We start from the raw sequence: 26,293 nt of genomic DNA, 5'->3' as shown, positions 1-26,293 counted from the left end.
GATTACTGACGCCATAAACAAGAGTGTCAGATTGTTAAGTCAACAACAGGAGTCACTGTGTACTTACATCTCATGTGGGATCTGTCCTTAATGTGTTGTCTAATGTGAAGTGATGCTATAATACTAAAACAGTATTTTTGCACTTTGTGTTTCGTGTGGGTGCAAACTGATGAAATCTTAGTATATACAGAATCGATCTTCTGTATATAAAGATAATTGGAAATGAAAAAAAAAAACCTGGTATTAAATTGGGAATGGCATAGAAAATTAATTTTTAAAAAATATCATGTAGGATCTCTGTCTTTAATGTGCTGTACACTGTTATTTAATGCTATAACTAGTACTCCAACAGTATTTTTTCACTTCGTGTTGCTATGTGGGGGCAAACTGTTGAAATCTTTACTTAATATATATTAAACTGATCTTCTGTATATAAAGAGAATTGAAAATGAATCTTTTTTTTTAGTTTTTTTTTTAATTAAACTTTTATTTAATGAATATAAATTTCCAAAGTACAGCTTATGTGTTACAATGGCTTCCCCCCTCCCATAACTTCCCTCCCGCCCGCAACCCTCCCCTGAAAATGAATCTTGATGTGAATGGAAGGGGAGAGGGAGCGGGAAAGGGGAGGGTTGCGGGTGGGAGGGAAGTTATGGTGGGGGGAGAAGCCATTGTAATCCATAAGCTGTACTTTGGAAATTTATATTCATTAAATAAAAGTTTAAAAAAAAAAAAAGATCCAGGCTGTTCTACTTCCAATCCAACTCTGCTATGGCCTGAGAAAGCTGTGGAAGATGGCCCAAGACCTTGGGTCCCTGCACCTGCGTGGGAAACCTGGATGAAGCTCCAGGCTCCTGGCTTTGGCATGGCCCAGCCCAGTCTGTTGTGGCCAACTGGGAAGTAAACTAGTGGATGGAAGACTCACATACTCTCTCTCAGTCTCTCTGTAACTCTGCCTTTCAAATAAATAATAAATCTTTAAAAACAAACAAATAAAAAAACCAGAGCTACAGAGAGATAGGAAGAAGGACACTGTCCATCTCCTGTTTCATTCCCCAAATGCCTGCAGTAGCCAGGGCTGAGCCAGACTGAAGCCAGAAGCCAGGAACTCCATCCCGGTCTCCCATATGAGAGGTATGGACCCAAGTACTTGGAATATTCTCTGCTGCCTTCCCAGGAGCATTAGCAAGAAGCTGGGTTGGAACTGGAATTCCCACCGTGGCCTCAATATGGGATGCCAGCATTGCAAGCAGTGGCTTTACCTGCTTCACCGTAACACCAGCCTCTTGGGATAACTCTTTTCTTGCGGTTTTGCTGATTTGTGCTGCTTTCATTGGGTTGGGTGTGTATTAGGGAACAGCTTCATGTTCTGCTTTGGACAGCAAAGATCTGTGTCTTTAATATAAGTGCCTGCATGTGTGTTTCAGGTCTGGGCCGCAGTCCCTCCTTGGAAACAAGGCACTTTCTCAGAGTTTGTCGTGGTCAGTGGGAATGAGGTAACTCACCAACTCTGCTGAAATGCTATTAGAAAGCATAAACAAAGACTGACAGATATCGCGGGTGATTTTTCAGATTGGGTTCTTGTTTTATGGGCAGTTTTGAAAGAACTAGGAGAACAGGAAATTTTTGAAAGATTAAAAGGGTGTTTGGTGTCCTTTAATAACCCTGCTTGTCAAGGAAGTCATCTTTGTGTAATGGAGCAGGGGTTTGGAATGAAATCTAGAACCCTGCTGTGCCCCTGGGTTTTACCAAGCGTGGGCTTGAAATCAAATATACCCAGTGGAGAGGATGAATCCATCACGAGCAGGGGCATGGGTGCACTGAGCTGCTGGGAGTAACTGTGAAAACAGGAACCCATCACATTTGTCAGACCTGACTCTGAAGAGAGAGAAAGATTTACATGGAGGAAACCGGCCAGGGAAGGGGGAGCAAGAAGAGAAAAGAGGTGTGTCACTGAGACGCAAAAGGCTAGAAATTTTACCTTCCAGAAAAGGGGGGTAAAGGAGGCAACTGAACTCAAAAACAAATTAGATTGTGTTTATGAGGATTCAAGGTTTATTTAGATTTACTTCTGGTGTAGTCAGGACTACATGGGATTAGTGTGTATGGTCTTTTTAAAAATAAGGAAGTAGCCATATCTGATAATGTAGCTTTCTAAACATTGCTGGGCCTCTTTGAGGCACGTAGAAAGCTATTTAGTGAATATTGCTTAGGGATAAACTTGCAGTAGGCTGTGCAAATAAACACTGAACCTGGAAGAATTTTATAAGTTTGCCTGTGAAAACAGTTGGATTCCTTTGAAGGTAAATGTGCTTACTTGTGTTTATCGGTTTACAAGTTACTTATTGTCAATTGTTGTCTTCAAATCTAGGTGTCTCACAAGCCCAAGTCACTCACTCATACTCAAGCTGCCTCTTTGCCATATGTGGCACTCACAGCCTGGTCTGCCATAAACAAGGTTGGCGGACTGAATGACAAGAATTGCACAGGAAAACGGTAAGTGTGTTAACAATGGGAGCCTCTAAACCTCCCTTCACTTGTAAGTTTTTGTTTGTTTTACATATTTATTTATTTGGTGTGGCAGGTGTTATGCTGTAGCAGGTTAAGCCACAACCTACAACTCTAGCATCCCATACAGGTGCAGGTTACAGTCCCAGCTGCTCCATTGCCAATCCAGCTCCCAGTTAATATGCCTAGAAAAGCAGTGGAAGATGGCCCGAGTCCTTGGGCCCCTGCACCTGTGTGAGAGACCCGGAAGAAGTTCCTGGCTCCTGACTTCCCCTGGCTGTTGTGGCCATCTCGGGAGTGAACCAGTGGATGGAAGATGGTGCTCTCTCTCTCTCTCTCTTACTTTGACTTTCAATTAAGTGAAATAAATCTAAAAAGAAAAAAAATGTATTTATTTGAAAGTCAGAGTTACAGAGAGAGAGAGGGAGGGGGGAGAGAGGGGGAGGCAGAGGCAGAGGCAGAGGCAGAGGGAGAGGATCTTCCATCCACTGGTTCACTCCCCAAGTGGCCGCAGTGGCTGGGACAGGCTGAAGCCAGGAGTTAAGAGCTCTATCCAGGTCTCCCACATTGATGGCACTGGTCCAAGAACTTGGTTCCTCTTCTGCTGCTTTCCCAGGCCATTAGCAGGGAGCTGGATCACAAGAGGAGCGAGTGGGACACCAGCTGACGCCAATGTGGGGTGCCAGCATTGCAGGTAGTGGTTTTACCTGCTACACCACAGTTCTAGCTCCCCTTCTGTAAGTTTTCTATGTGAGCAGGGCTGTGCTAACATTTGAAACAATTTCCAGTGAAATTTGTGTCAGTTTGTACTTTTAAAACCTCATTCTGTTAATTTCCAGTCAAATCAATGGGGCTTTTTACTTATTTGCAATTTTTAAAAAGTATTTATTTTAATTTCATTTATATATTTATAGATTTGTTTTATTTATTTGAAAGGCAAAGTTATAAAGAAAGGGAGATTCAGAGAGAAAGAGATATTCCATTCACTGGTTCATTCCTCAAATGGCCACAATGGCCTGACCTGGGCCAGGCCAAAGCCAGGAGCTTCATCCAGGTCTCCCATGTGGGTGCAGGGGCTCAAGCACTTGCGCCATCTTCTGCTACTTTCCCAGGCACATTAGCAGGGAGCTGGATCAGAAGTGGAGCAGCTGGGACTTGAGCTGGCACCCATATGAGATGCCAGCATTGCAGGCAGCAGCTTAACCTGTAACAGCACAATACTGGCCCTCTTTGTTTCATTATAAAGGCAGAGAGAGATAGCTGAGAGAGACGTTCCATCCACTTGTTAACTCCCGAGGTGGCCAGAACAGCCAGAACTGGGCCTGGCTAAAACAAGGAGCCTAGAACTCAGTCCTGGTCTCCCAATCTGAATGTCAAGGACCCAACTACTTAAGCCATTATCTGCTGCTTCTCAGGGTGTACATTAGCAGGAAGCTGGATCAGAAGCAGAGTAGCCAGACTTGAACCAGGCACTTTAACATGGGATGTGGGTATCCCAAATGGTGAGTCAACCATTCGCCCACCCCTCAAATGGGAATTTTTTTTTTTTTTTGAAGATTTATTTATTTGAGAAGCAGAGTTAAAGAGAGAGGGAGAAACAGAGAGGTCTTCCATCTGCTGGTTCAACTCCCCAAATGGCTGCCATGACTGGAGCTGGGCTGGTCCGAAGCCAAGTGCCAAGAACTTCTTCCAGGTCTCCCACATGGTGCAGGAGCCCAAGCACTTGGGCCATCCTGCAATGCTCTCCAGACCATTAGCAGGGAGCTGGATCAGAAGTGGAGCAGCCAGGACTGGAACTGGTGCTCATAAGGGATTCTGGCGCTGCCAGCAGTAGGCCCAACCTACTACAGCACTGGCTCCAAGTGGGAATTTTTGAACTGAGATATACCGATGGTTTATATGAGTCTGCACCTTCTAAAATAATGTAGAATTTTGGTCTGAATCTCTGGAAGAAGGCCCATACCTTTTCTCACATCCTAAGAAGGTGAAGATCACCACCTGTGGTTTCCAGAGAGTGCTATGCGGGGAAAGATATTTTTTTCTTACCCCTACCAGGAGTTGCTCTCACCCTTCATGTATACAGGGCTGTAAGACACTGTTTAGTATTCCTGAGTTTTCTTCCACCCATTGCTTGAGCGCCTCTGGTTCACGGATGACTTGAATGTCTGCCACTTAGAGACAAGACAGCGACTAGAAACTGTCTCAGTTGCACTTGAGTTCATTGTCAAATTACGGCCACTTTGTAGCTGGGTGACCCACTCAGCCTCTTGTTTTCTATGAGGATAAAATGAGATAACATACGAAGCTGGTGACACAGGTTGTAGCACATGGGTTAGCAAAAAGAATATAATGTTCATAATTTAGGATATTGACATAGAACTGGTGATTATTTTTTTTTTGGTGAGAAAACTACATATAAGAAGCATTTAATTATTGTGAGGAAGAAGAGGGCTGCAGGTGAAATGATAATAATATAGCTTTTATTACTAAGGATTATACAGGTAAAATAACTAAAGTCTGTATCATTCTGTATTCTTGTGAAATATTAGACTTTCCATTTAAAGTTTTGGGTGATAAGCATTGAATTTACTGAGTTGAATTGCTGTATTTCTGAAAGCACCTCGTGAGTGTGCTACCCTTTATCTTAGAATTCAAGGTAGATGTTTTTCTAAAGGTCAGCCCTGTTTATTTTTTAAGATCTTGTAGCTTTTCTTTCTTGACATTGCCATTTTGGTCAAATACTTTCTTTAAATTAACTTGACCACGTGGGTTTTTTCTGTCTGTCTTAGTTAATAACCTTACAAAAAAGATTATATAAGGTTTTTAGATTTTTAGTATCGTAGGTTCTGTGATGACTGATGTTTTATTGTTTGGATTTTTTTTTTTTCTTTTTCCCCTTAAAAATGTTAGACAGCCTATGCCTGCATGATTATACAAGGGTACTTCAAAACAGTCATGGAAAACATAATTAAAAGGTGACTTTGTTTTGCTGCAAAAAAAAAAAAAAAAATTGAAATCCACACATGGTTTTTTCATGATGCTCATTTTCCATGTTAGCATTTTGGAGACCCTTGTGTGTGCACTGTGGCTCCTTTTGCTGGTTTCGGGGCTCTCGGGCCACACTTTATGTAAACTGAGAAACAATGTGGAGACAAAGATCTAGCTGTCTCTTCTCAAATGTGTAGGCCTGAGCCCCAAGTTTATTGTGGGCTTTTGGGCTAATTCTTTGCTACACTGTTAGCTTGTGCTTAAGCAAAGATAGCCTGAAACTGGAAAATTGGATCCCTGCATCTCTGCACTCTGCCGTTAACTAACTGTTGACCACAGGCTGTTGATGGTCTCTCTGCAGTTACTGAGTGGAGGATAGTGTTGGTTGTGAGAACTTTGAAAAGTAGAAAAGTTTCTTATCTTATGATATGTACTTACTGAGGTAGACTTGTTCATTTATTTTTTTCATTTTTATTTTAATTTTTAACAGATTCAAAATCATTTGAAGATACAAGTCTAAGAACATAAATGATATTGCCCTCCTCTCTCCCAGCGTCCTTTGTTTTACCTTTCTTTTTTTTTTTTCAAAAATTTGAGAGTGCATATTTTCAATGTACATTATAGTGAAAAGATTGCTATTTCACCAAATAAGTTTAATAAGAGCAAAAAGACCCTAGTTTAGTGGAAATACAGGCAATGGCTATAAACAATAATTGAATATATAAATGACCATTTCATCCATATTCAGTATTTTTGGTCATTCATAATTTCTTTCAGTGAAATACAACCAATGACAGTGTAACGTCGACATATTTTCCGTGTGTTATAAGATAATTAAGTTCGTTTAGACTGTAAGCCATTTCCTAGGAACAGGTATATACAAGAATAGTTTTATGCAGATTTAAATGCAAATAATCATGTTAATTTTTTGTACTCTACTAGTTGCCACAGATCAGGGAAAACATTTGTCTTTTGGGGGCTGACTTATTTCACTAAGTATAATGGTTTTCAGTTACATCCATTACGTTGCAAAAGGCAGGATTTCATTCTTCTGCCGCTGAGTAATATTCCATAGTGTATATGTTCCACATTTTCTTAATGCAGTCATCAGTTGATGCGCATGTGGGTTGATTCCATAAAATTTAGCCCTTGAGCTGCAATAAACATAGGGGTACAAATAATTCTTTCATATGCTGATTTTGTTTTCTTTGAGTAAATTCCCAGGAGTAGGATTGCTGGGTCATATGGTAGATCTATTTTCAGCTTTCTGAGGAATTTCCATACTGTCTTCCACAATGGCTGTCCTAGTTTACATTCCCACCAACAGTGGATTAGGTTACTTTTTCTCCCACATCCTCAGCAGCTTTTGTTGTTTGTTGATTTCAGTATGAGAGCCATTCCAACTGGGGTGAGATGAAACTCATTGTGGTTTTGATTGGCATTTTCCTGATGGCTAGTGATCCTGAGTATTTTTTCATGTGTCTGTTGGCCATTTGAATTTTTTTTTAAAAATGCATGTTCAAATCTTTTGCCCATTTTTAAATTGGATTATTTGTTTTTTTGTTGTTAAGTTTCTTGAGCTCTTTATAGATTCTGTTTATTAATACTTTATCAGTTGCATAGTTTGCAAATATATTCTCCCATTCTGTCTGTTGCCTTTGAATTTGTTGTGTTTCCTTTGCCGTACAGAAGCTTGTTAGCTTGATGTAATCCCAAGCTATTTTGGCTTTGATTTCCTGTGCTTCTAGGGTCTTTTCTAAGAGTCTTTGCCTATGCGAATGTCTTGCAGAGTTTCCCCAATATTCTCCTCTAGTAAATTGGTGGTATTAGGTAATAGATTTAGATCCTTGAAATATTTTGAGTTGATTTCTGTATATGGTATAAGGTAAGGGTCTTGTTTCATGCTTCTGCACATGGAGATCCAATTTTCCCAGCAGCATTTATTGAAGAGACTGTCCTTTTTCTAGGGATTGATTTTAACCTCCTTTGCCAAAGATCTGTTGGTTGTAGATGCATGGATTGATTTCTGGGGGTTCTATTCTGTACTATTGACCTACATATCTATTTCTGTGCCAGTACCAGGCTGTTTTGGTTATAACTGCCTCATAGTATGTTTTGAAATCTGGTATTGTGATGCCTCTGGCCTTATTTTTGTTGTATAAGGTTACTTCAGCTATTAAGGATCTCTTGGGTTTTCATATGAATTTTAGCATTGTTTATTCTAGATTTGAGAAGAATGTCATTGATGTTTTGATATCACATTGAATCTTTAAATTGTTTTTGGTAATATGGACATTTTGATATTGAGTCTTCCAATCCATGAACATGTAAGATTTTCCATTTTTTTGTGTCTTCCTCTATTTGTTTCTTTAATGTTTTATAATTTTCATTGTAGAGATCTTTGAAATCCTTGGTTAAATTTTTCCAAGTTATTTAAATTTTTTTTTGTATTGTGAATGGGACTGATCAGAGAATTTCATTCTCAGCCATGGTATTGTCTGTGTAAATAAAGGCTTTTGATTTTTGTGTGTCAATTTTATGTCCTGCCACTTTACCAAAACCTCTTATGAAGTAGTCTCTTAGTGAAGTCTCTTGGTTCCCCTATATTTAGAATCATGTCATCTGCAAAAAGGGATAATTTGACTTTCCTCTTTCCAATTTGTATCCATTTGATTTCTTTTGCTTGCGTAATGGCTCTGGCTAAAGCTTCGAGGACTCTATTGAATAGCGATGATAAAAGTGAGCATCCTTACCTGGTTCCAGATTTTAGTGGGAATGCTACCAATTTTTCCCCATTCGCTATGATGCTGGCTGTGGGTTTGTTGTATATTGCCTTGATTGTATGGGGGAATGTTCCTTCTATTCCCAATTTGCTTACTTTTTTTTTTTAAAATCATGAAAGGATGTTGTGTTTTGTCAAATGCTTTCTCTACGTCTGTTGAAGTAATCATATGGTTTTTATCCTTTAGTTTGTTAATGCAATATGTCACATTTATTGATTTGTGTATGTTGAAACATTCCTGCATAATAGTGGGAAATCCCACTTGGTCTGGGTGAATGATGTTTCTGACATGTTGTTGGATTTGACTAGTATTTTATTGAGGAATTTTATGTCTCTGTTCACCAAGAATATGGTCTATAGTTCTTTTGCTTCTATCTTATTCTGGTTTTAGAGTTAAGGTGATACCTCATAGAAGGTGTTTGGAAGGATTCCCTACCTTTAAATTATTATTATTATTATTTTTTGACAGGCAGAGTGGATAGTGAGAGAAAGAGAAAGAGAGAAAGGTCTTCCTTTTTGCCGTTGGTTCACCCTCCAATGGCCGCTGCGGCTGGTGCATCGCGCTGATCCAAAGCCAGGAGCCAGGTGCTTCTCCTGGTCTCCCATGGGGTGCAGGGCCCAAGGACTTGGGCCATCCTCCACTGCCTTCTCGGGCCATAGCAGAGAGCTGGCCTGGAAGAGGGGCAACCGGGATAGAATCCGGCGCCCCAACCGGGACTAGAACCCGGTGTGCTGGCGCTGCAAGGCGGAGGATTAGCCTGTTAAGCCACAGCGCCGGCCCCTTTAAATTATTTTGAATGGTTTGAGAAGAATCAGAATTAGTTCTGTAAAAGTCTGATAGAATTCAGCACTAAGGCCATCCAGTCCTGGTCTTTTCTTTGTTGGAACGGTCTTTATTACTGATTTAATCTCCATCTTGGTCATTGATTTATTTAGGTTTTCAATGTCTTCATGCCTCCATTTTGCTAAATTGTATGCATCCCGGAATCTATTCATTTATTCTAAACTTTCCAATTTTTTTGCATATTGTAGTAATTCCTGATTATTCTTGTTTATTTATGTGATATCCATTGTTAATCTCCTTTTTCATCTCTGATTTTATTGATTTGGGTCTTCTCCATCTTTTTTTGTTTTTTTAGTTGGGCCAATGGCATATGAATTTTGTTTGTTTTCTTCAAAGAAACAGCTTTTCATTTCATTCATCTTTTGTATTTTTTTGTTTCAATTTTCTTCTCTAATTTTAATGATTTCTTTCCTCCTTCTAATTTTGGGTTGGTTTGTTGTTTTTCTGTGTCCTTGAGATGCATTGATAGCTCATTTATTTGATGCTTTTCCAATTTCTTTATGTATGCATTAATTGCTATAAACTTTCCTCTTAACGCTGCTTTTGCTATATCCCATAAGTTTGGATATGTTGTATTGTCATCTTTATTCATTTTCAGGAATTTTTTTTATTTCCCTTTTGATTTTTTTTTTTTTTGAAATTATTTATTTTTATTGAAAGAGTTGGAGAGAGAGAGAGGGAAAGACAGAGAAAGAAAGATCTTCCATCTAGTGGCTCACTTCCCAAATGGCTACAACAACCAGGACTGGGCTAGGCCAAGCCCAGGAACCCAGAGCTTCTTCTTGGTCTCCCACATGGGTGCAGGAGCCCAAGCACTTGGACCATCATCCACTGCCTTCCCAGGCACAGTAACGGAGCTGAATCGGAAGTGGAGCAACCAAGACTCAAACTGGTGCCCATGTGGGATGCTGCCACTGCAGACAGAGACTTAACCTGTTGTACTACATTGCCGGCCCCCTTTTTGATTTTTTTCTATGACCGACTGTTCATTCAGGAGCATGTTGTTCAGTCTCAATCTGTTTTCATATTTTCTAGAGATTCTTCAATTGTTAATTTGCAGCTTCATTCCATTGTGGTCAGAAAAGATACATGGTATGATTTCAGTTTTTTTGTTTGTTTTGTTTTGTTTTGTTTTGTTTTTTTAATTTGTGGAGACTAGCTTTATGGTCTAGTATATGGCCTATCCTAGAAAAAGTTACATGCACTGATGAAAAGAATGTGTATTCTTTAACTGTTGGTTGAAATGTTCTCTAGATATCCATTAGGTCTATTTGGTCCATAGTGCAGATTAGTTCTGTTGTTCTTTGTTGATCTTCTGGCTAGTTAATCTGTCCCTTGATTAAAGTGAGGTGTTGGAGTCCCCCATTACTGTTCTCCCTTTAGATCCATTAACATGTTTTAAATCGCCAGGTATCCTGGCATTGGGTGTGTATACATTTATTATAGTCACATCTTCCTGTTGAGTTGATCCCTTAATTACATAATGCCCTTTTTGTCTGATATTAAAGTGGCTGCGTTGGCTTGTTTTTGCTTTCCATTAGCATGGAATATCTTTTTTCATCCTTTCACTTTCAGTCTTTGTTGGTGAAGTGTGTTTCTTAGAGGCAGCAAACAGATGGATTTTGTTTTTTAATCTATTCAGCCAGTTGATATCTTTGAATTGAACAATTTAGACCATTTAGATTCAAGGTTATTATTGATAAGTAAAGACTTGGCCCTGCCATTTTCTCGTAAGTATTCCCATTGATTGCTTTGGGCCTTCTTTGTGCTTTTGCTAGGAGATTTTCTGCATTCATATTCTTTCATAATGATCACTAACTTTCTTTTGAATTCCTTTTCAGGCATTTCATCAATCTCTTTGTCTTCACATTCTAAGATTGAAGTGTTATGTTCCTTTGGGGATGTTGTATTTTCTTCCCTGTTCTTGTTTCTTGTATTTCTGTGTTTACTTTTAGGCATTTGTGGAAACCCTTGTTTGTTTTCTCCACGGTTGGATTTTATCTTTGAATTATGCCTCTGTGGCTTAATGGAGTATCTACTCCTTCGGTGCCTATCCAGAGGCATGTGCTGGGTGTGACCGGGAGCTCTGGTCAGTGCTCAGGGGTGGGGCGAGAATCCGTGGTGATACCCAAGTTGGGCGTGATAGATCTCCTTCATTGTCAGCAGGGGGAGGGTATGCTCACACCTGTTGGTATATTCACAACTTCATCTCTCTTCCAAGGTGATCAGTGCCTAGGGTTAGCCCACAGTGGGTGCAGCCCTCAGCCATGTTGGTGATGCACCACACAAAGGATCTGTGCAGTACTCAGCAATGGCCTACTCCCAGGAGTCAGAGAGCCCTGAGCCTCTGACACCAGACACAGTGATTGCTCAAAGACTCAGCTATATCCCACACCTTATCATGCAGTCACAGGGTTCCTACAGTCACAGTGCACAAGGCTTCCACAGCTATGGGGTGAAGAGGATCCCCTTTTTGCTCCATGAGCCTGTCCCATCCTTGGAGAGAGCAGAGTTGTTTGCAGAGTGAGCTGCTTGTGGATGTTCCACAGTCCATCCACCTCCTCACACAAGCATTAGTGAGCAAAAGGGATAGTTTAGTCTTGATGTCATGTGGTTTTGTCATTTTTCTCTATACTTTGGTATCACTAGAAAATGCCAGGTGAAGCTGTTTCCTTGTTAACTGCCCATCCATAGTTTTGAAGCAAGAATGGGTCATTATTCCAATGAAGTGGGACTGCGTAGTTGTTCCTAGCTGCTGAGTCTCCTAACAACAAAGTATGAAGGTATGGACACAGAAGGGTGAGTGAATAGTGAAGATAAGTTTAATGAAGAGAAGCATACCTGGTAGACCAGCAGGCATCTCAGTAGAAAACTGATAGCCCAGTCTGCTCTCAGACTGGAATTTTTAGAATTTGGGTATGGCCCTCCATTTCTCTGTCCTGCTCCTTTGTTGGGATACAGCTGGGTGGGGGGCTTCCTGGGCATGAAATTCCTCCCATGACTTCATGATGGACCTAATAGTTCCCTCGATGGGGGGCACAGAAGATTCCCCTAAGCTGCCTGCAGGGATGTGCTGAAGCCCACCCAACAGGGTTAATAAACAAGGTCAAGACTTTAGATGTTCAAATGCTGGTCAGCTTCCAAGGCCTAGCCCACATTTCTTCCCTCATTTAACCACACAAACACTCCTGTTTTCTTTCGCCCCTAGTACACACATGGGCTAATATCTACCTAGCTACCTTAATTCTCCTCTCAAGTCTTTTGGTGGTGACATAGGTGACATCTTCAGTATTTTCTTCAAGCTGGCGTATGGGAGTAGAGCTGATTGTGGTTATTCTTACGGTGCTGTCTGTCCTGTGGTGTGCAGAGGAGACCTGGGGAGATTATCTTGTGTGGTTCGGAGGGCTGTTCACATCCTCCAGCAGAGCAGTCTGGAAGCCCTGCCTTAGAACCATCTGGGGCTGGATGGCTTTTGTTTTGTTAGAGACAAAACAAATGAGTCCTTCAAGACACTTGGTATAAAGAGAACTGGTAAGGTAGGAGAGACAACACCCAGGATTTCCACAACCCACAGTTGGGCCAGAAATTCCAACCCTGTACCTCCTCATCTTGGAGTTGGCTGGCCTCATTCAGAAAGTGGAGAATATAGTTTTGTGTAAGGAAAGGCCACCACAAAACACACCAAACACCGGAGTAAGGGGAAAGGTTTATTGTCAGGTGGGGGAAACTGACAGGCTACCCCCCCATGCACAGAGAACACTGCAGCCTGTGCTGGGAGAACAGGGCTTATATAGCTTTGCAGAGGGAAGGAAGAGGGAGCAGCAAATCCTGTTAGGGTTGGGGTGGAGCTGATGCTTGTGATTGGGCTATAGGCGCCCCTGACTTCTGGTAAGCCAGGCTGGGCTTAGGAACATGGCACCATTTTACTAACATTTTGTACCTGTCTAGTTTGATTGACTCAAAAAACATTGTTGGAGTACGATGCCCACACACACCCTCAGGCAGCAGTTGGCATGTGTGACTTCCTGCCTGTTTGGAAGGCCTGGGTTTAGCAGCCCTGGCGTGGGGTCCTAGGCAGCCTTTCCTTGGGTGAAAGCTGCGTTTAGTTTCCATTCCCAAAGGCGGGCGCACTGTCCTGGCATGCTCTTGAAAGCTGGATACAGGGGTTTTTATGGATCTTGATAGGGCCCTCCTCCCCACCTCCCTCTCTGGAATACGGCTGGGTAGAGAGCTTCCTGGGTGTGAAATGCTGAAACTCCTCCCAGAACTTCCTAGTAGAACTAATAGCTCCCTTGTTCTAGGGCAGGGAAGGCTCTGAAGCTGCCCCCAGGGGAGTGCTGGGACCCACCCAACAGGGCTATCAAACTAGGCCAAGACTTTTGATGTGCAAATGCTAGTCTGTTTCCAAGGCCTGACCTCACATTTCTTCCCTTATTCCTCCACACGAAAATCCCCCTTTTTCTTTGGCCCCTTTACACACATAGGCTAATGTCTACCTAGCTGCCTTAACAGTTTCTTAATAATTTATAAAGTAGGAACACATAAATAACTGAGAGCTCTCAAGGTGAGCAGAGGGGGCAGCACTTTGTTGCAGCAGGTTAAGCCACTGTCCGCAGTACTGGCATCCCATATGGGCATCAGTTCGAATCTCGGCTGCTCCACTTCTCATCCAGCTCTCTGCTGATGAGACCAGGAAAGCAGCTGAAGATGGCCCAAGTCCTTGGACCCCTGCCACCTACATGGGAGACCCTGAAGAAGCTCCTGGTTTCTGCCTGGCCCAACCCTGCTGTTGTGGCCATTTGGGGGAGTGAACCAGTATCTCTTCTCTCTCTCTAACTCTGCCTTTCAACTGAAAAATAAATCTTTATTAATAAACAAATAAATAGATGAATAGAAAGCTTTTTAAAAATGCTGTTACACCAGATATTTTTTGAATATGGTATGACCTGATGGTTTTATATATTGATAGTGTCAAGGGGGGCACTTGAATATTTAGTGCTCTGCCTGAAATTCATTTTATTGGGAAACTTTATACTTCACTCTGTTTGACAGAAGTATTAGAAATTGGGGCCGGCGCTGTGGCGTAGTGGGTTAATGCCCCGGCCTGAAGCGCTGGCATCCCATATGGGCGCCGGTTCAAGACCTGGCTGCTCCACTTCCGATTCAGCTCTCTGCTGTGGCCTGGGATAGCAGTAGAAGATTGCCCAAGTCCTTGAGCCCCTGCACCCCTGTGGGAGACCCTGAAGAAGCTCTGGCTCCTGACTTAGGATCGGCGCAGTTCTGGCTGCTGTAGCCATCTGAGGAGTGAACCATCGGATGGAAGACCTCTCTCTCTCCTCTCCTCTCTCTCTCTCTCTCTCTCTCTCTCTGTCTGCCTCTCCTCACTCTGTATAACTGACTTGCAAATAAATAAATAAAACTTAAATAAAAGAAGTATTAGAAATTGTAACTGTTAGAAATTGAAATATTCCTTCTCCATAAGTAAATTTCACTTTGAAATTGTGTACCCTTGAAACAATGCAGTGAATTGAGGAATGCTTTTTACTGTTTTTTTTAATTCCCAAGATTTATTTACTTATTTGAAAGGCAGAGTGACAGACAACTTCTGTCTGGTTCACTCTCCAATGCTGGCAGGAACTTTGGGCCAGGCTGAAGCTGGGGACCAGGAACTCCATCGGGGTCTCCCACATAGGGGGCAGGAACTCCAGTGCTTGGGCTGTCATCAACTTCCTGGGCACATCAACAAGAAACAGGATCAGAAGCAGATTAGCCCGGACTCCAGCTGGTACTCTGACGCGGGATGTGGGCATCCTGTGGCAGCCTGACCTGCTGGGCCACAATGCTCACCACCACTGTTTCTTTGTTGAGAGTGGGCTTTGACAGTAAAATTATATCCTGTGAGTGTAAATTAGGCACTTGATTAATTCTGTTTATAGAATTGGACTCACACTTTAAAATATTGTATTTTCCCCCAACCAATATGCCTGTATTGAAATTGGAATACCTGCCTAGTAATTTTAACAGCTTTCTTCTTTTAAAATGTAAATATATATGTATATGTGTGTATAAATTTATTTCTTTATTTGAAATGCAAAGCGAAAGAGATCTCTTCTATCTGCTGGTTTACTTCTTAAGCGGCTACATGGCCAGAGTTAGGCCAGGCTGAAGCCAGGAGCCTGGATGGGTTCAGGGACCCAAGTACTTGGCCATCTTTCACTGCTTTCCCAAGTGCGTTAGCTGGGAGCTGGGTAGGAATTGGAGCCACAGAGATTGGAACTGGTGTCCACATGGGATGCAGGTGTGGCTGGCAGGCAGCCGCCCAATCTGCTGCATGACAGCACTGGCCCAGACTGGATTATCTGGTTAAAGGGGTAGGGGGATGAAGAACCCCTGCTGTTTAGTTGCTGGAAGAAATGGTGGAGTTGGGGAGAGGAGAGGAAAGGTAGAACCTGTGGCTGAGTCGGTGGGATGCGAATGAACCAGCCTACACTCTGGGGGTCCCAGGAGGGCTCCATGAAAGGCGCAGTGGAAACTTCACTCTTGGCAATTGGTGTTTACAGATTAGCTTTCTGAGTGACTAGGCTAAACTGTGAGGTTTTGAAGTCATGTGCTCTCCAGTGTGAACCATATTGATGTTGTTTTCCAAATCTACTCTCCTGTAGCCAAATGTAGCATGACCTGGTAAGAAGAGAAATAGGTTTGAAGGGAGTGTAGGGGTGGAAAGAGGCAGCAATCTTAACTTTGTGATTAGCTTAAATTTTGCAAATTTTCCCAAAGCCTATGTTCATATAAGTACATTGCTAGGGTTTTTCTCAGGGCTGTGTGAGAGTAAGGGCCCAAAGCTTCTGCCTCATTGGCTGTTTGGTAAATCCTTCTCTGACTGCGCCACTTACTTCCCTCATCCACATGTTGTCCTCTGTCATCACCTGTTGTCACCTGTCTTATGCATTGTTCTGTGCAGCATGGGAGGGGCCAGTGATAAAGGATGATTCCCACTGCCTGCCCCATTTGGGAGATACAGTCCTGGTACCCCTGGTTAACGTTCTGAGTACTTTTCTGGTGGTAGAACCATTGTTCTACTGTCTGTGAAGTTCTTGGCCCATTATGAGTTAACTAAACCTTTATAAAAAGCTACTCTGGGCACCTTGCCAAAATGTATGAATAGCTTTGTTTTCATGGGAAATGTGTTTCAATTTCCAAACGTCTAATTCACACATGAACTCTTGTAAATACTGGGTAATGTCAACACGAATTACAGAGGCTTAGGGGAAGAAGATGTGCAAATCCAGCCTGCCTTGTCACTTGTGCATGATCTGTCTCCTAGCTCTGTTATTCTACTTACTCAAATTAAGTTTCTTGCTCATTCAAAAGAATAAACTTTACTATGTTATGCTAAGATACTTTCTGTCTTATTCCTGTTTTTCTTTCCGGACTTAAAAGTGGTGTCTGGAGCTGAAAAATGTGATGCATTTGTAGCATTATCTTTATTTCTCAACGGCCATGTGTGTGTCTGCTGATGGCAGATTTAGTCATATTTAAACCGTCTTTGTTGCCAAGCTGTTAGAGCTCCATTGATGGCATTCTTTTTTTTTTTTAATTTTAATTTTTTTTTTTATTTTTGACAGGCAGAGTGGACAGTGAGAGAGACAGAGAGAAAGGTCTTCCTTTGCCGTTGGTTCACCCTCCAATGGCTGCTGCGGCTGGCGTGCTGCGGCCGGCACATTGCGCTGATCCGAAGCCAGGAGCCAGGTGCTTCTCCTGGTCTCCCATGCGGGTGCAGGGTCCAAGAACTTGGGCCATCCTCCACTGCACTCCCGGGCCATAGCAGAGAGCTGGCCTGGAAGAGGGGCAACCGGGACAGAATCCAGCGCCCCAACCGGGACTAGAACCCGGTGTGCCAGCACCGCTAGGTGGAGGATTAGCCTGTTGAGCCACGGCGCTGGCTCATTGATGGCATTCTAATCTTGTTCTGGGGTTCCCTCCAGAAGCGCATCATGAAACTCACACCTGAGGGGTCTTCAAAAATTCATAGAAAGAGCTAAGCATGGATTTCAAAGTTTTTTTTATACCAAAATACAAGGTTTTAATTCTATTTTGCCATGAACTTTTTAAAGCCCGCACCACGCCCTCACAAGACGGACTTTAATACTGCAAACTGTAATTGTAGAAGACTTAGGTATACAAAGACTTGAAAAAACATGACTCAGTCTTGGGAAAGAAGCCAACATTACCTGAATACCTTCATGTGTGTTTAGGAAGCATTCAGAGATGGGACCGAGGTGACAGAGTGGGCTGACTTGAGGGTTTAAGAATGCACGTCAGCGCCAGTTACTCACGTTTTCCCTCTGTCTTCTCTGTCTGCCCCTCGTGGGTTTAAAAGGAGCTCTGCATGTGGATGTGGGGAGTGGGGGAGACCTGGGGTTAACAATGGGCACTGTTGAATGACAGTACTCTTTCTAAGGAGACTTGTGTTCTGGGCACTTTCTCTGTATAAACCAGCAAACAATGTAGCACACCTTTCATCATGGTTTTTTAAAATATTTATTTATTTATTTATTTGAAAGGCAGAGTTATAGAGAATAGAGGCAGAGAGAGGGAGAGAGAAAGGCCTTCCATCCAATGGTTCACTCCCCAAATGACCATAATGGCTGAAGCTGCACCTGTCCAAAGCCAGGAACTTCTTCCGGGTCTCCCATGCAGGTGCAGGGGCCCAGGGTCTTGGGCCATCTTCCTCTGCTTTCCCAGGCCATAGCAGAGAGCTAGATCGGAAGTGGAGCAGCCAGGGTTTGAACCAGCACCCATATGGGATGCTGGCACTGCAGGCAGCAGCTTTACCTGCTATGCCACAGCACCTCCCCCTTTCGTCACTGTTAAGAAGTCATTTTCTCTTTCAGTGAGGTTGGAATATGTAGTGTGACCATTACAGCAAGTTCGGTGAAAAGTATGGCTCTGTAGAGAACTTAAGGGCTGTTGTGAGGTCAGCAACAGTAGTATGTCGCCTTTTCATTGAAAGTGCTTTGAAGAGTACAAGAATAGTTAGGTTAGCCACAGGACTTCAAACCTTAGAGGACCAACCAACTTATTGCTGGCTTGAAAAGTCATTCTGCCTGCTGTCTCTTTGGGGACTTTAATTGAAGAAGGGAACCTGCTCTTATTGAACCTGCACAAAATGTGGAGTCTGTAGGATCAGAGGCTGCTGCGTCCCCAGGGCTGCTTCCCAGCTGACAGTGCTAGTGGACCTGCTCCTGGCCTCTTTTGTACTTTTGGGGCGCCATCAGGTGGCAGCGTCAGAAAATGAGGCTGCCACTGCAGAGCCTCTCCCTCTTATGCCACCCTGCTGTGAAATCCCTTCTGCTACTTTTACTTTGAGGAGCCAAGGCTGTTGAGGTCAAGGGTTATGCAAGAAAGGTGGGAGATGTGCCTGGCAGTTGGGGCTAAGCAGGCATTGAATTTGCTGTCCTCTTAATCCAGTGTTCCCAGGGAGAGAATTAGAAACTAATTTCAAACTTTTGTGTACTGGGAGAAAACCGTAATGGGGTCTTCCAGGTCAGCAAGTGATGCGCTCACTTGAAGTGGCAGCTGTCATTGCCTTGATTGTAGGATACGATGCTGGTCGGAAACCTGGCCGGATCTGCTGCATTCAGGGTGGAACAGCCAGTGCAGGGCATACTCTGTGGTCTGCGTCCTGGAGTGCTGCCGAAGAGCTTGGGAAGCAGAGTATGTGTAAAAGTTAACAGCGTGGCCAGTGCCCAACGTGCGGCATGGATGCGAGGATCCAGCGGAAGAAAACTGAGTGTTGGCCTTGAAGGGAGGGGAGACCCTGGCAGGTGGTGAAGGCAGTCTCCCACCTAGAGGGATGTGCCAGCGTGCATGGGGCGTGGGCAAAGAGAAGAGGGCCCAGGGGGTTAAGCTGCCTCTTGCGACGCTGACATCCCATTTTAGAGTGTCAGTTTGAAGTGCACCTGCCCTTTGCCAATGTGGGACATCTAGATGGAGTCCCTGGCTCCTGATTTTAACCTGCATGTTGTGGCCATTTGAGTAATGAACCAGTGGATCGAAGATCTCTCTCTCCCCCTCTCTCCCTCTCTCCTTCCCTTTCAAAATAATTATTTTTTTAAAAAAAGAAAGAATGAGGAAAAGGGTAAAGGGAGTGGGAGAGGACCAGGGCCTGTGAGCAGGAGAGCTGTGTTCAGGAGACGGTGGGGAATGGTTGAGATGGTTAGACTGTGCAGAACTTGAGGAGCAGTGAACTAGCTGGGCAGAAATAAGAGGGTCAGATACTTCATAGGTGGATTCTTTTTGGATATATCTATGAGGCAGTTTTAATGCTTTTTATCCCATTTAGGAATCACTAAATCTATAAAATGTGTAAATTGAAAGGATTTGGAAGAGTGGATCTTTGTTTTAAAGATTTATTTACTATTTATTTGAAAGTCAGAATTATAGATATAGCTGAATAATGTTTTCAACATGTAACTGGCTAACTGACAGATAATCCCCAAAGCAGATAAAATTATTCAGCTTCCCAAAATTAGAGTTTTATTTTAGGTTCACCAAGAAGCTGTAAGTGCTAGAAGTAAGATATGCTATAAGCACTTTTTTTTTTGTTTGAAAGATTTATTTATTTTCTGGAAGGTAGAGCTACAGAGAGAGATGAGAAGTGGAGGAGGGGAGAGGAGACAGATACATGGAAATCTTCCATCTGCTGGTTCACTCTCCAAATGGCCACAATAGCCAGAACTGAGCCAAGCTGAAGCCAGAAGCCTGGAACTCCATCCTGGTCTCCCACACAGCTGGCAGGGGCCCAAGCACTTGGGAGTTTTTCTGCCACCTTCCTAGGCACATTAGTAGGGAGCTGGTTTGGAAGCAGAGTAGTTAGCCAGGACTCAAACCAGCACTGGCATACAGGGTGCTACAGTTGAAGCAGTAGCTTAATCTGCTCTGTCCTGATGCTGGCCTCTGCATGAACTTTTTTTTTTTTTAGAAAGATTTATTTATTATTTGTTTGAAAGAGTTACACAGAAGGAGAGGCACAGAGAGAGAGAGAGAGAGAGAGGTCTTCCATCTTCTGGTTTCTCCCCAGTTGGCCACAACAGCCAGAGCTGCGCTGATCTGAAGCCAGGAGCTTCTTCCAGGTCTCCCACATGGGTGCAGGGGCCCAAGGACTTGGGACATCTTCCAATGTTTTCCTAGGCCATAGCAGAGAACTGAATCAGAAGTGGAGCAGCCGGGACTCGAACCGGCACCCATATGGGATGCCGGCACCACAGGCAGCGGCTTTACCCGTTATGCCACAGCGCTGGCCCCCTGCATGAACTCTTTTACCAAGAATACTAACAATGTGTTTTGTTTCATTTTGTTTTAGGTAGCTCAGATTACAGTTTATAACACCTGCCTTACAACTTTTGTAGGCTAAAATTACCATATCTTCTTTTATCAGAATGAGAGAATGAGATTTTGGGGCTTTTTTTTTTTTTTTTTTTTTTTTTCGTTAAACTTACCCAACACATGGAAAACAAAAAATCACATTCCTGACCACATTCCTGCCAAAGTGGAATAATCTTTTAGTCATACCTGTTCTGTCAAGCTCATCAACTGTCATAAATGGAAACCAAGCTCATCCTAAAAACAAAAATTGAGAGAAGAGGGGAGAGTGAGAGGGAGGAGAGAGAAGGAAAGAGAGAGAGAGCTTCCCTGTGCTGTTTCAGTCCCCGAATGTCCACAACAGCTAGGGTTTGGTCGGAGTGAAGCCAGGAGCCGGTACTCAGTCCAGGCCTCCCTCACACGTGGCAGATGCTCAGTTACTTAAGCTGGCTCTGCTGCCTCCTGGGATCTGCATTAAAGGAACAGGAGTCGGGAGCAGCCGCTCTGATGTGGGCGTGGGCATACTAGCGGGCAGGCTGAAGGCCCACTCCCCCAGTCTCAGCCTTGGTTTGATTTCCTGTAAAGCCCATCAATGTGTCCTGTCCACCAATCATCCTTCCTCCCCAGAGTCTCACTCTGCTTACTCAATGCACCCCTCTTGCGGCTCGAGACCAGGGTGCTTAGTTGGGAATTTTTGGATGGGGGCAGACATGAGAGGGAGAGTAAAGGATTATGAATGCTCTGAAACTGTGAACTTCCCAAAGTAACATGCAAAACTTGGAGTGATTATTGTATTATGTATGTGTACCATGTATGCTGGCAAGGAGAGGGACTCGAGACTAATCACTGCCTTATAAACTCTTATATTTTATTTTCAAATTAAATCGCAGCCCACCTTGACTGCCTAGTTTCAGATCCCCAGAAAACTGCACAGAAATGCACTTTGGTGTTTGTGCTACTGATCAGCCTGGGGGACATTATGAAAAGTGACTGACACTTGATGCCACATTAGGGAAGGAGATACTGTTGAGGGAATCCTTCCCAAGGGTTCACTTTACAAGTGCCCATCGAAGAACCTTTCTCTGAAGACTAAGTGTAGGGGTGCCCGCATTATCTACCTGTCACCACAAGTTACATTACCTGCTAGCTGTGGACCCCTGGGCTACTGCAAGTGCACAGACTTTCGGCACCTCCTGTCAAGTGTACTGGGTCTGGGAGCATATGTTCTGTCTACAGTCTTTTTTTTTTTTTTTATTAAACTTTTATTTAATGAATATAAATTTCCAAAGCACAGCCCATGGGTTACAATGGCTTCCCCCTCCCAAAACTTCCCTCCCAGCCACAACCCTCCCCCCCCCTCCCCTTCCAATCACATCATGATTCATTTTCAATTCTCTTTATATACAGAAGATCAGTTTAGTATATATTAGGTAACGATTTCAACAGTTTGCCCCCATATAGCAACACAAAGTGAAAAAAAATACTGTTGGAGTACTAGTTATAGCATTAAATAAGAGTGTACAGCACATATTTTTTTTAAAAAATTAATTTTCTATACCATTTCCAATTTAACACCAGGTTTTTTTTTTTTTTCATTTCCAATTATCTTTATATACAGAAGATCGATTCAGCACATAATTAGTAAAGATTTCATCAGTTTGCACCCACGCAGAAACACAAAGTGCAGAAATACTGTTTCAGTACCAGTCATAGCATCACTGCACATTAGACAACACATTAAGGACAGATCCCACATGGGATGTAAGTACACAGTGACTCCTGTTGCTGACTTAACAATTTGACACTCCTGTTCATGGTGTCAGTAATCTCCCTAGGCTCTAGTCATGAGTTGCCAGGGCTATGGAAGCCTTTAGAGTTACTGTCTACAGTCTTAACCTTAATTCCCCCCCGTTTTTCCTTTCTGACCCAAATTACAGAGGCTGCCTGTTACCCTTTATGTTTTAAAAATTACTACCGGGGTGGGGGTTGGGGTGGGCATTCAGCCTAGCAATTAAGACATAAATTAAATGCCTGTGTCCCTCATTGGAGTGCTTGGGTTTAATTCCCAACCCCTGATGTAGACCTTGGGAAGCAGTAGGGATGGATAAGTATTTTATTTCCTGCTACTCAGGTAAGATACCTGGATTATGATCCTGGCTCCTGGCTCTGGTTCTGCCCTCCACCTCCACCCCCATCCCCACCCCCAGCTGTTACAGGCATCTGGAGAATGAACTGGCAAGTGGAAATGCTTTCTGTATCTGTCTCTCCTGCTATCTCTCTGCCTCTCAAATAAGTACAAATATTTTTTAAACTTTCCTTTTTTAAGATTTATTTATTTATTAAAGAGAGAGAGAGAGATCCATCCGCTGGTTCACTCCCCAAATGGCCCCAATGGCTGGACCTGGGCCAATCCAAAGCCAGGAGCCTGGAGCTTCTTCCAGGTCTCCCACTTGGGTGCAGGGGCCCAAGCATTTGGGTCATCTTCTGCTGCTTTCCCAGGCCCTAGCAGAGAGCTGGATCAGAAGTAGAGCAGCCAGGACTTAAACCGGCTCCCATATGGGATGCCAGTGCCACAGGTGGAGGCTTAGCCTACTATGCCACAACACTGGCCCCCAATATTTTTTAAAGTTACTAAGATTTCTGAACCAGCTATTTCCTTTAAACACTTTTAAATGTAATTAAACCAAGTCTCCTTGTAAAGTGTTTCTTCTAGAAGTTACTGATTTTAAACTTTTTATTTCAGAATAGTTTTAAATTTACAAGACAAAAATTCTGTAGAAAGAGTTCTTATACATCCCACACCCAGTTTCCCTATTATTAATGTCTCATGTTAGTATGATACATTTGTCACAATTAATGAACCCACACCCAGCTTTTAATTTCACAGACTTCTAAATAGTGAGGAATAGGAAAATCTTTCAAGATCCACTCTTCTGGGGCCAGTGCTGGACAGCAGGTTAAGTCACCGTCTGCAGTGCCAGCCTCCCATGTAGGCACCGGTTCTAGTCCTGGCTACTTCACTTCTGATCCAACTCCCTGCTATTGTGCCTGGGAAAGCAGCAGAGGATGGCCCAAGTGCTTGGGTCCCTGCACCCACGTGGAAGACCCAGAAGAATCTCCTGGCTCCTTGCTTCGGCCTGGCCCAGCCCTGGCAATTGTGGCCATTTGGGGAGTGAACCAGCAGATGGAAGATTTGTTTCTCTCTGTCTCTCCTTCCCTCTCCTCCATTTCTCCTCTCTTCCTCTCTGTAGCTCTGCCTTTCAAATAAGTAAATATTTCAACAACAACAAAAAATCACTCCTAGCATATCTTTTAGCACTTCTGGCTTCTTGGTGAACCTAAAATAAAATTCCTTGTATAAAATTAAAATTCTAATTTTGGGAGCTGAATCATTTTATTTGCTTTGAGGATTATTTGTCAGCCAGTTGCATTTGAAAACATTGTCCAGTTATATCTGCTTAACGGTATCACTAATTGTGTATTTTTATTTTTGGATTTTTCTTTTTTTTTTTTTTTTTTTTTTTTTTTTGCATTGCAGTGTCTTAATCTTGGGTGCTTCAGGTGGAGTTGGTACTTTTGCTATACAGGTAAAACAATTTTTAATCTTGTAAATAGGAAGGTTTTGTTTTTATGGATTTATAAATTCACATGTTATAAATTACTTTTCCTTAAAAGCTGAGAGATAATTAGGTCTGGTAAATACACTATTAATTTGAACTTACTCTTCTAAGAGGAAAATGTTCTAATGTAGACAGAGGTGCTCCCCTTTCCAGTGGTTTGAGATGCAGGCTATGTGGATGTCTGTTTAGCAGCTGCAGGAAAGCTGCCAGGGAAGAAGACCAGGGGCAGTGCAGAGAGACGGAAGTTTGCACTGTGGTAGGAAGCAGCCAGTGCCAGTTGCCAGTCAAAATGTCTGCAAGCTCTTTTTGTAGAAATTGATAAGCTGAGTCTAAGATGTATACAGAAATGCAATAGAAAAAACTCTGTTTAGATGGTAATACCTCCCTAAAGTGATCTACAAATTCAATGTAATCCCTACCAACATGCCAACTGCTTTTTTTTGCATAAATGCACAAGCTTATTCTTTTTTTTTTTTTTTTAGATTTATTTATATTATTTGAAAGGCAGAATTACAGAGAGGCAGAGGCAAAGAGAAAAGAGAGAGGAAGAGAGGTCTTCCATCCACTGGTTCACTCCCCAGATGGCCACAGTGGCTGGAGCTGTGCCAATTTGAAGCCAGGAGCTTCCTCTAGGTCTTCCATGAGTGTGTAGGGGCCCAAGGGCTTGGGCCATCTTTTACTTCTTTCCCAAGCCATAGCAGAGATCTAGATGGGAAGTAGAGCAGCCAGGTCTTGAACCGGTGCCCATTTGGGATGCTGGTGCTGGAGGCTGAAGCTTAACCTTCTGTGCTACAGTGCTGGCTCCCCAATACATGAATATTTGTGTAGGAACACAAACCACATTCAAACATTCAAGCCATAGCAACCTGAACAAAACAAAACAAAAAGTACCCAAGCCTCCAGAAAGAGGCCTAGGACCCAGTGGCTGCCCTGTTGTGGTCAACTGTTTCACTGATTGGCTCCTGGGGGAGGGGGCCTAATTAAGCCTCCCTCAGTGTGGGGCAACAGGGCCTTCCCCCAGTCCAGGAGCTAGTGAGCACCGTGATGAGGGAGGGCTTGGGTGCTGTGTACTCCCCAAGCCTTTTGCGGACCCACATGGTGCTGGGGGCTTCCCATCCATCCCTCTGCTGACTGGATTGAGAGGAGCGGGGAGGACTCTTGGGGGATGTACACCTTGACTGTGTTTGTATTCACTCTTAGTTACCCGGGACGCAGTCTTGACATTCTGTCAACAAATGGTGACTGACTGTATCAACAGAAGGAGGGAAAAGAGGGAGGAAGAAAAACAGTACATTGCATGCTGCTGTTCAGAGCATAAATTGCTTCAGTCCCTTAGGAAGACCGTTTGGCAGCATCTGTTAAATCTGAATATAAATATAACTATGGCAGCCCAGCAATCCCAGTCTTAGGAATATAGCCTAAGATATATGGGTAGAGACACAAGCATGTTGACCGAAATGGGTGTTCCAGAACTCTAGGCCTCACTCTTCCTGTTAACATTTTACAACTAGACACAGCTTAGATGTCTGTAAATAAAGAAGGAAATATAAGTAGTATAAAGAAGTAAACTGTAGTCTGTTCTTCCAGTGGAATACTATACAGTCATGAAAGCTGATTTCACACAGTAAAGTAGGTGACTCTCACAAGCAGAAAGACGAGTAAAGGCAGCTCCCAAAGAGAGCCTCTACTTAATGGCGTTCAAGAGCAGGTGCAGCTAAACCATGACGTTTAATTTAGTAAAACTATCGAAACAAAAAGCAGAAAGCGTTCCTATAAAATTTCTGTGAGTGGTTATTCTAAGGGAGTGAGGGGATTTTGTTGGGAAGTACAGGGACATGGGTGGCATTCTAGCTGTTGATCTTGAGTGACTGTTACAATGAAATTTGCTTTCAAATAATTTGAACTCTATTTTCTGTGTATTTCACAAGTTTTTTTTTAAACATTTATTATTTGAAAGGCAGGCTGATGGAGAGAGAGAGAAAGAGAGAGATCAATCGATCTTCCATCTGCTGGTTCATTTGCACATGGTTGCAACAGCCAGGGCTGGCATGCCAAAGCCAGGAGCCTTGAACTCCATCCGGGTCATTCATGTGAGTTGCAGGGGCCCAAATATTTGGGCCACCTCCACTGCTTTCCCAGGTGTATTAGCAGGGAACTGTATCGGAAGAGGAGCACTGGATGTTGGGG

The 26,293-nt window shown here is 43.0% G+C and overlaps 1 protein-coding gene across 1 annotated transcript in view; it reads left to right on the top strand.

Annotated features, from left to right (window-relative positions):
• The window catches only part of RTN4IP1 (reticulon 4 interacting protein 1), a 68,915-nt gene that overhangs the window by 10,684 nt on the left and 31,938 nt on the right, over nt 1-26,293 (top strand). The window contains exons 3-5 of the mRNA XM_062186563.1: nt 1,428-1,496; nt 2,372-2,496; nt 24,025-24,073. Coding sequence (XP_062042547.1) covers nt 1,428-1,496; nt 2,372-2,496; nt 24,025-24,073 — 243 coding nt within the window. The remainder of the gene's footprint in view (nt 1-1,427; nt 1,497-2,371; nt 2,497-24,024; nt 24,074-26,293) is intronic.

The sequence above is a fragment of the Lepus europaeus genome, chromosome 3 (assembly GCF_033115175.1).
Source record: "Lepus europaeus isolate LE1 chromosome 3, mLepTim1.pri, whole genome shotgun sequence".
Lineage (NCBI taxonomy): Eukaryota > Metazoa > Chordata > Mammalia > Lagomorpha > Leporidae > Lepus > Lepus europaeus.
Note: the sequence above shows the minus strand (reverse complement) of the source record. Positions and strands in the feature narration are given on the sequence as shown.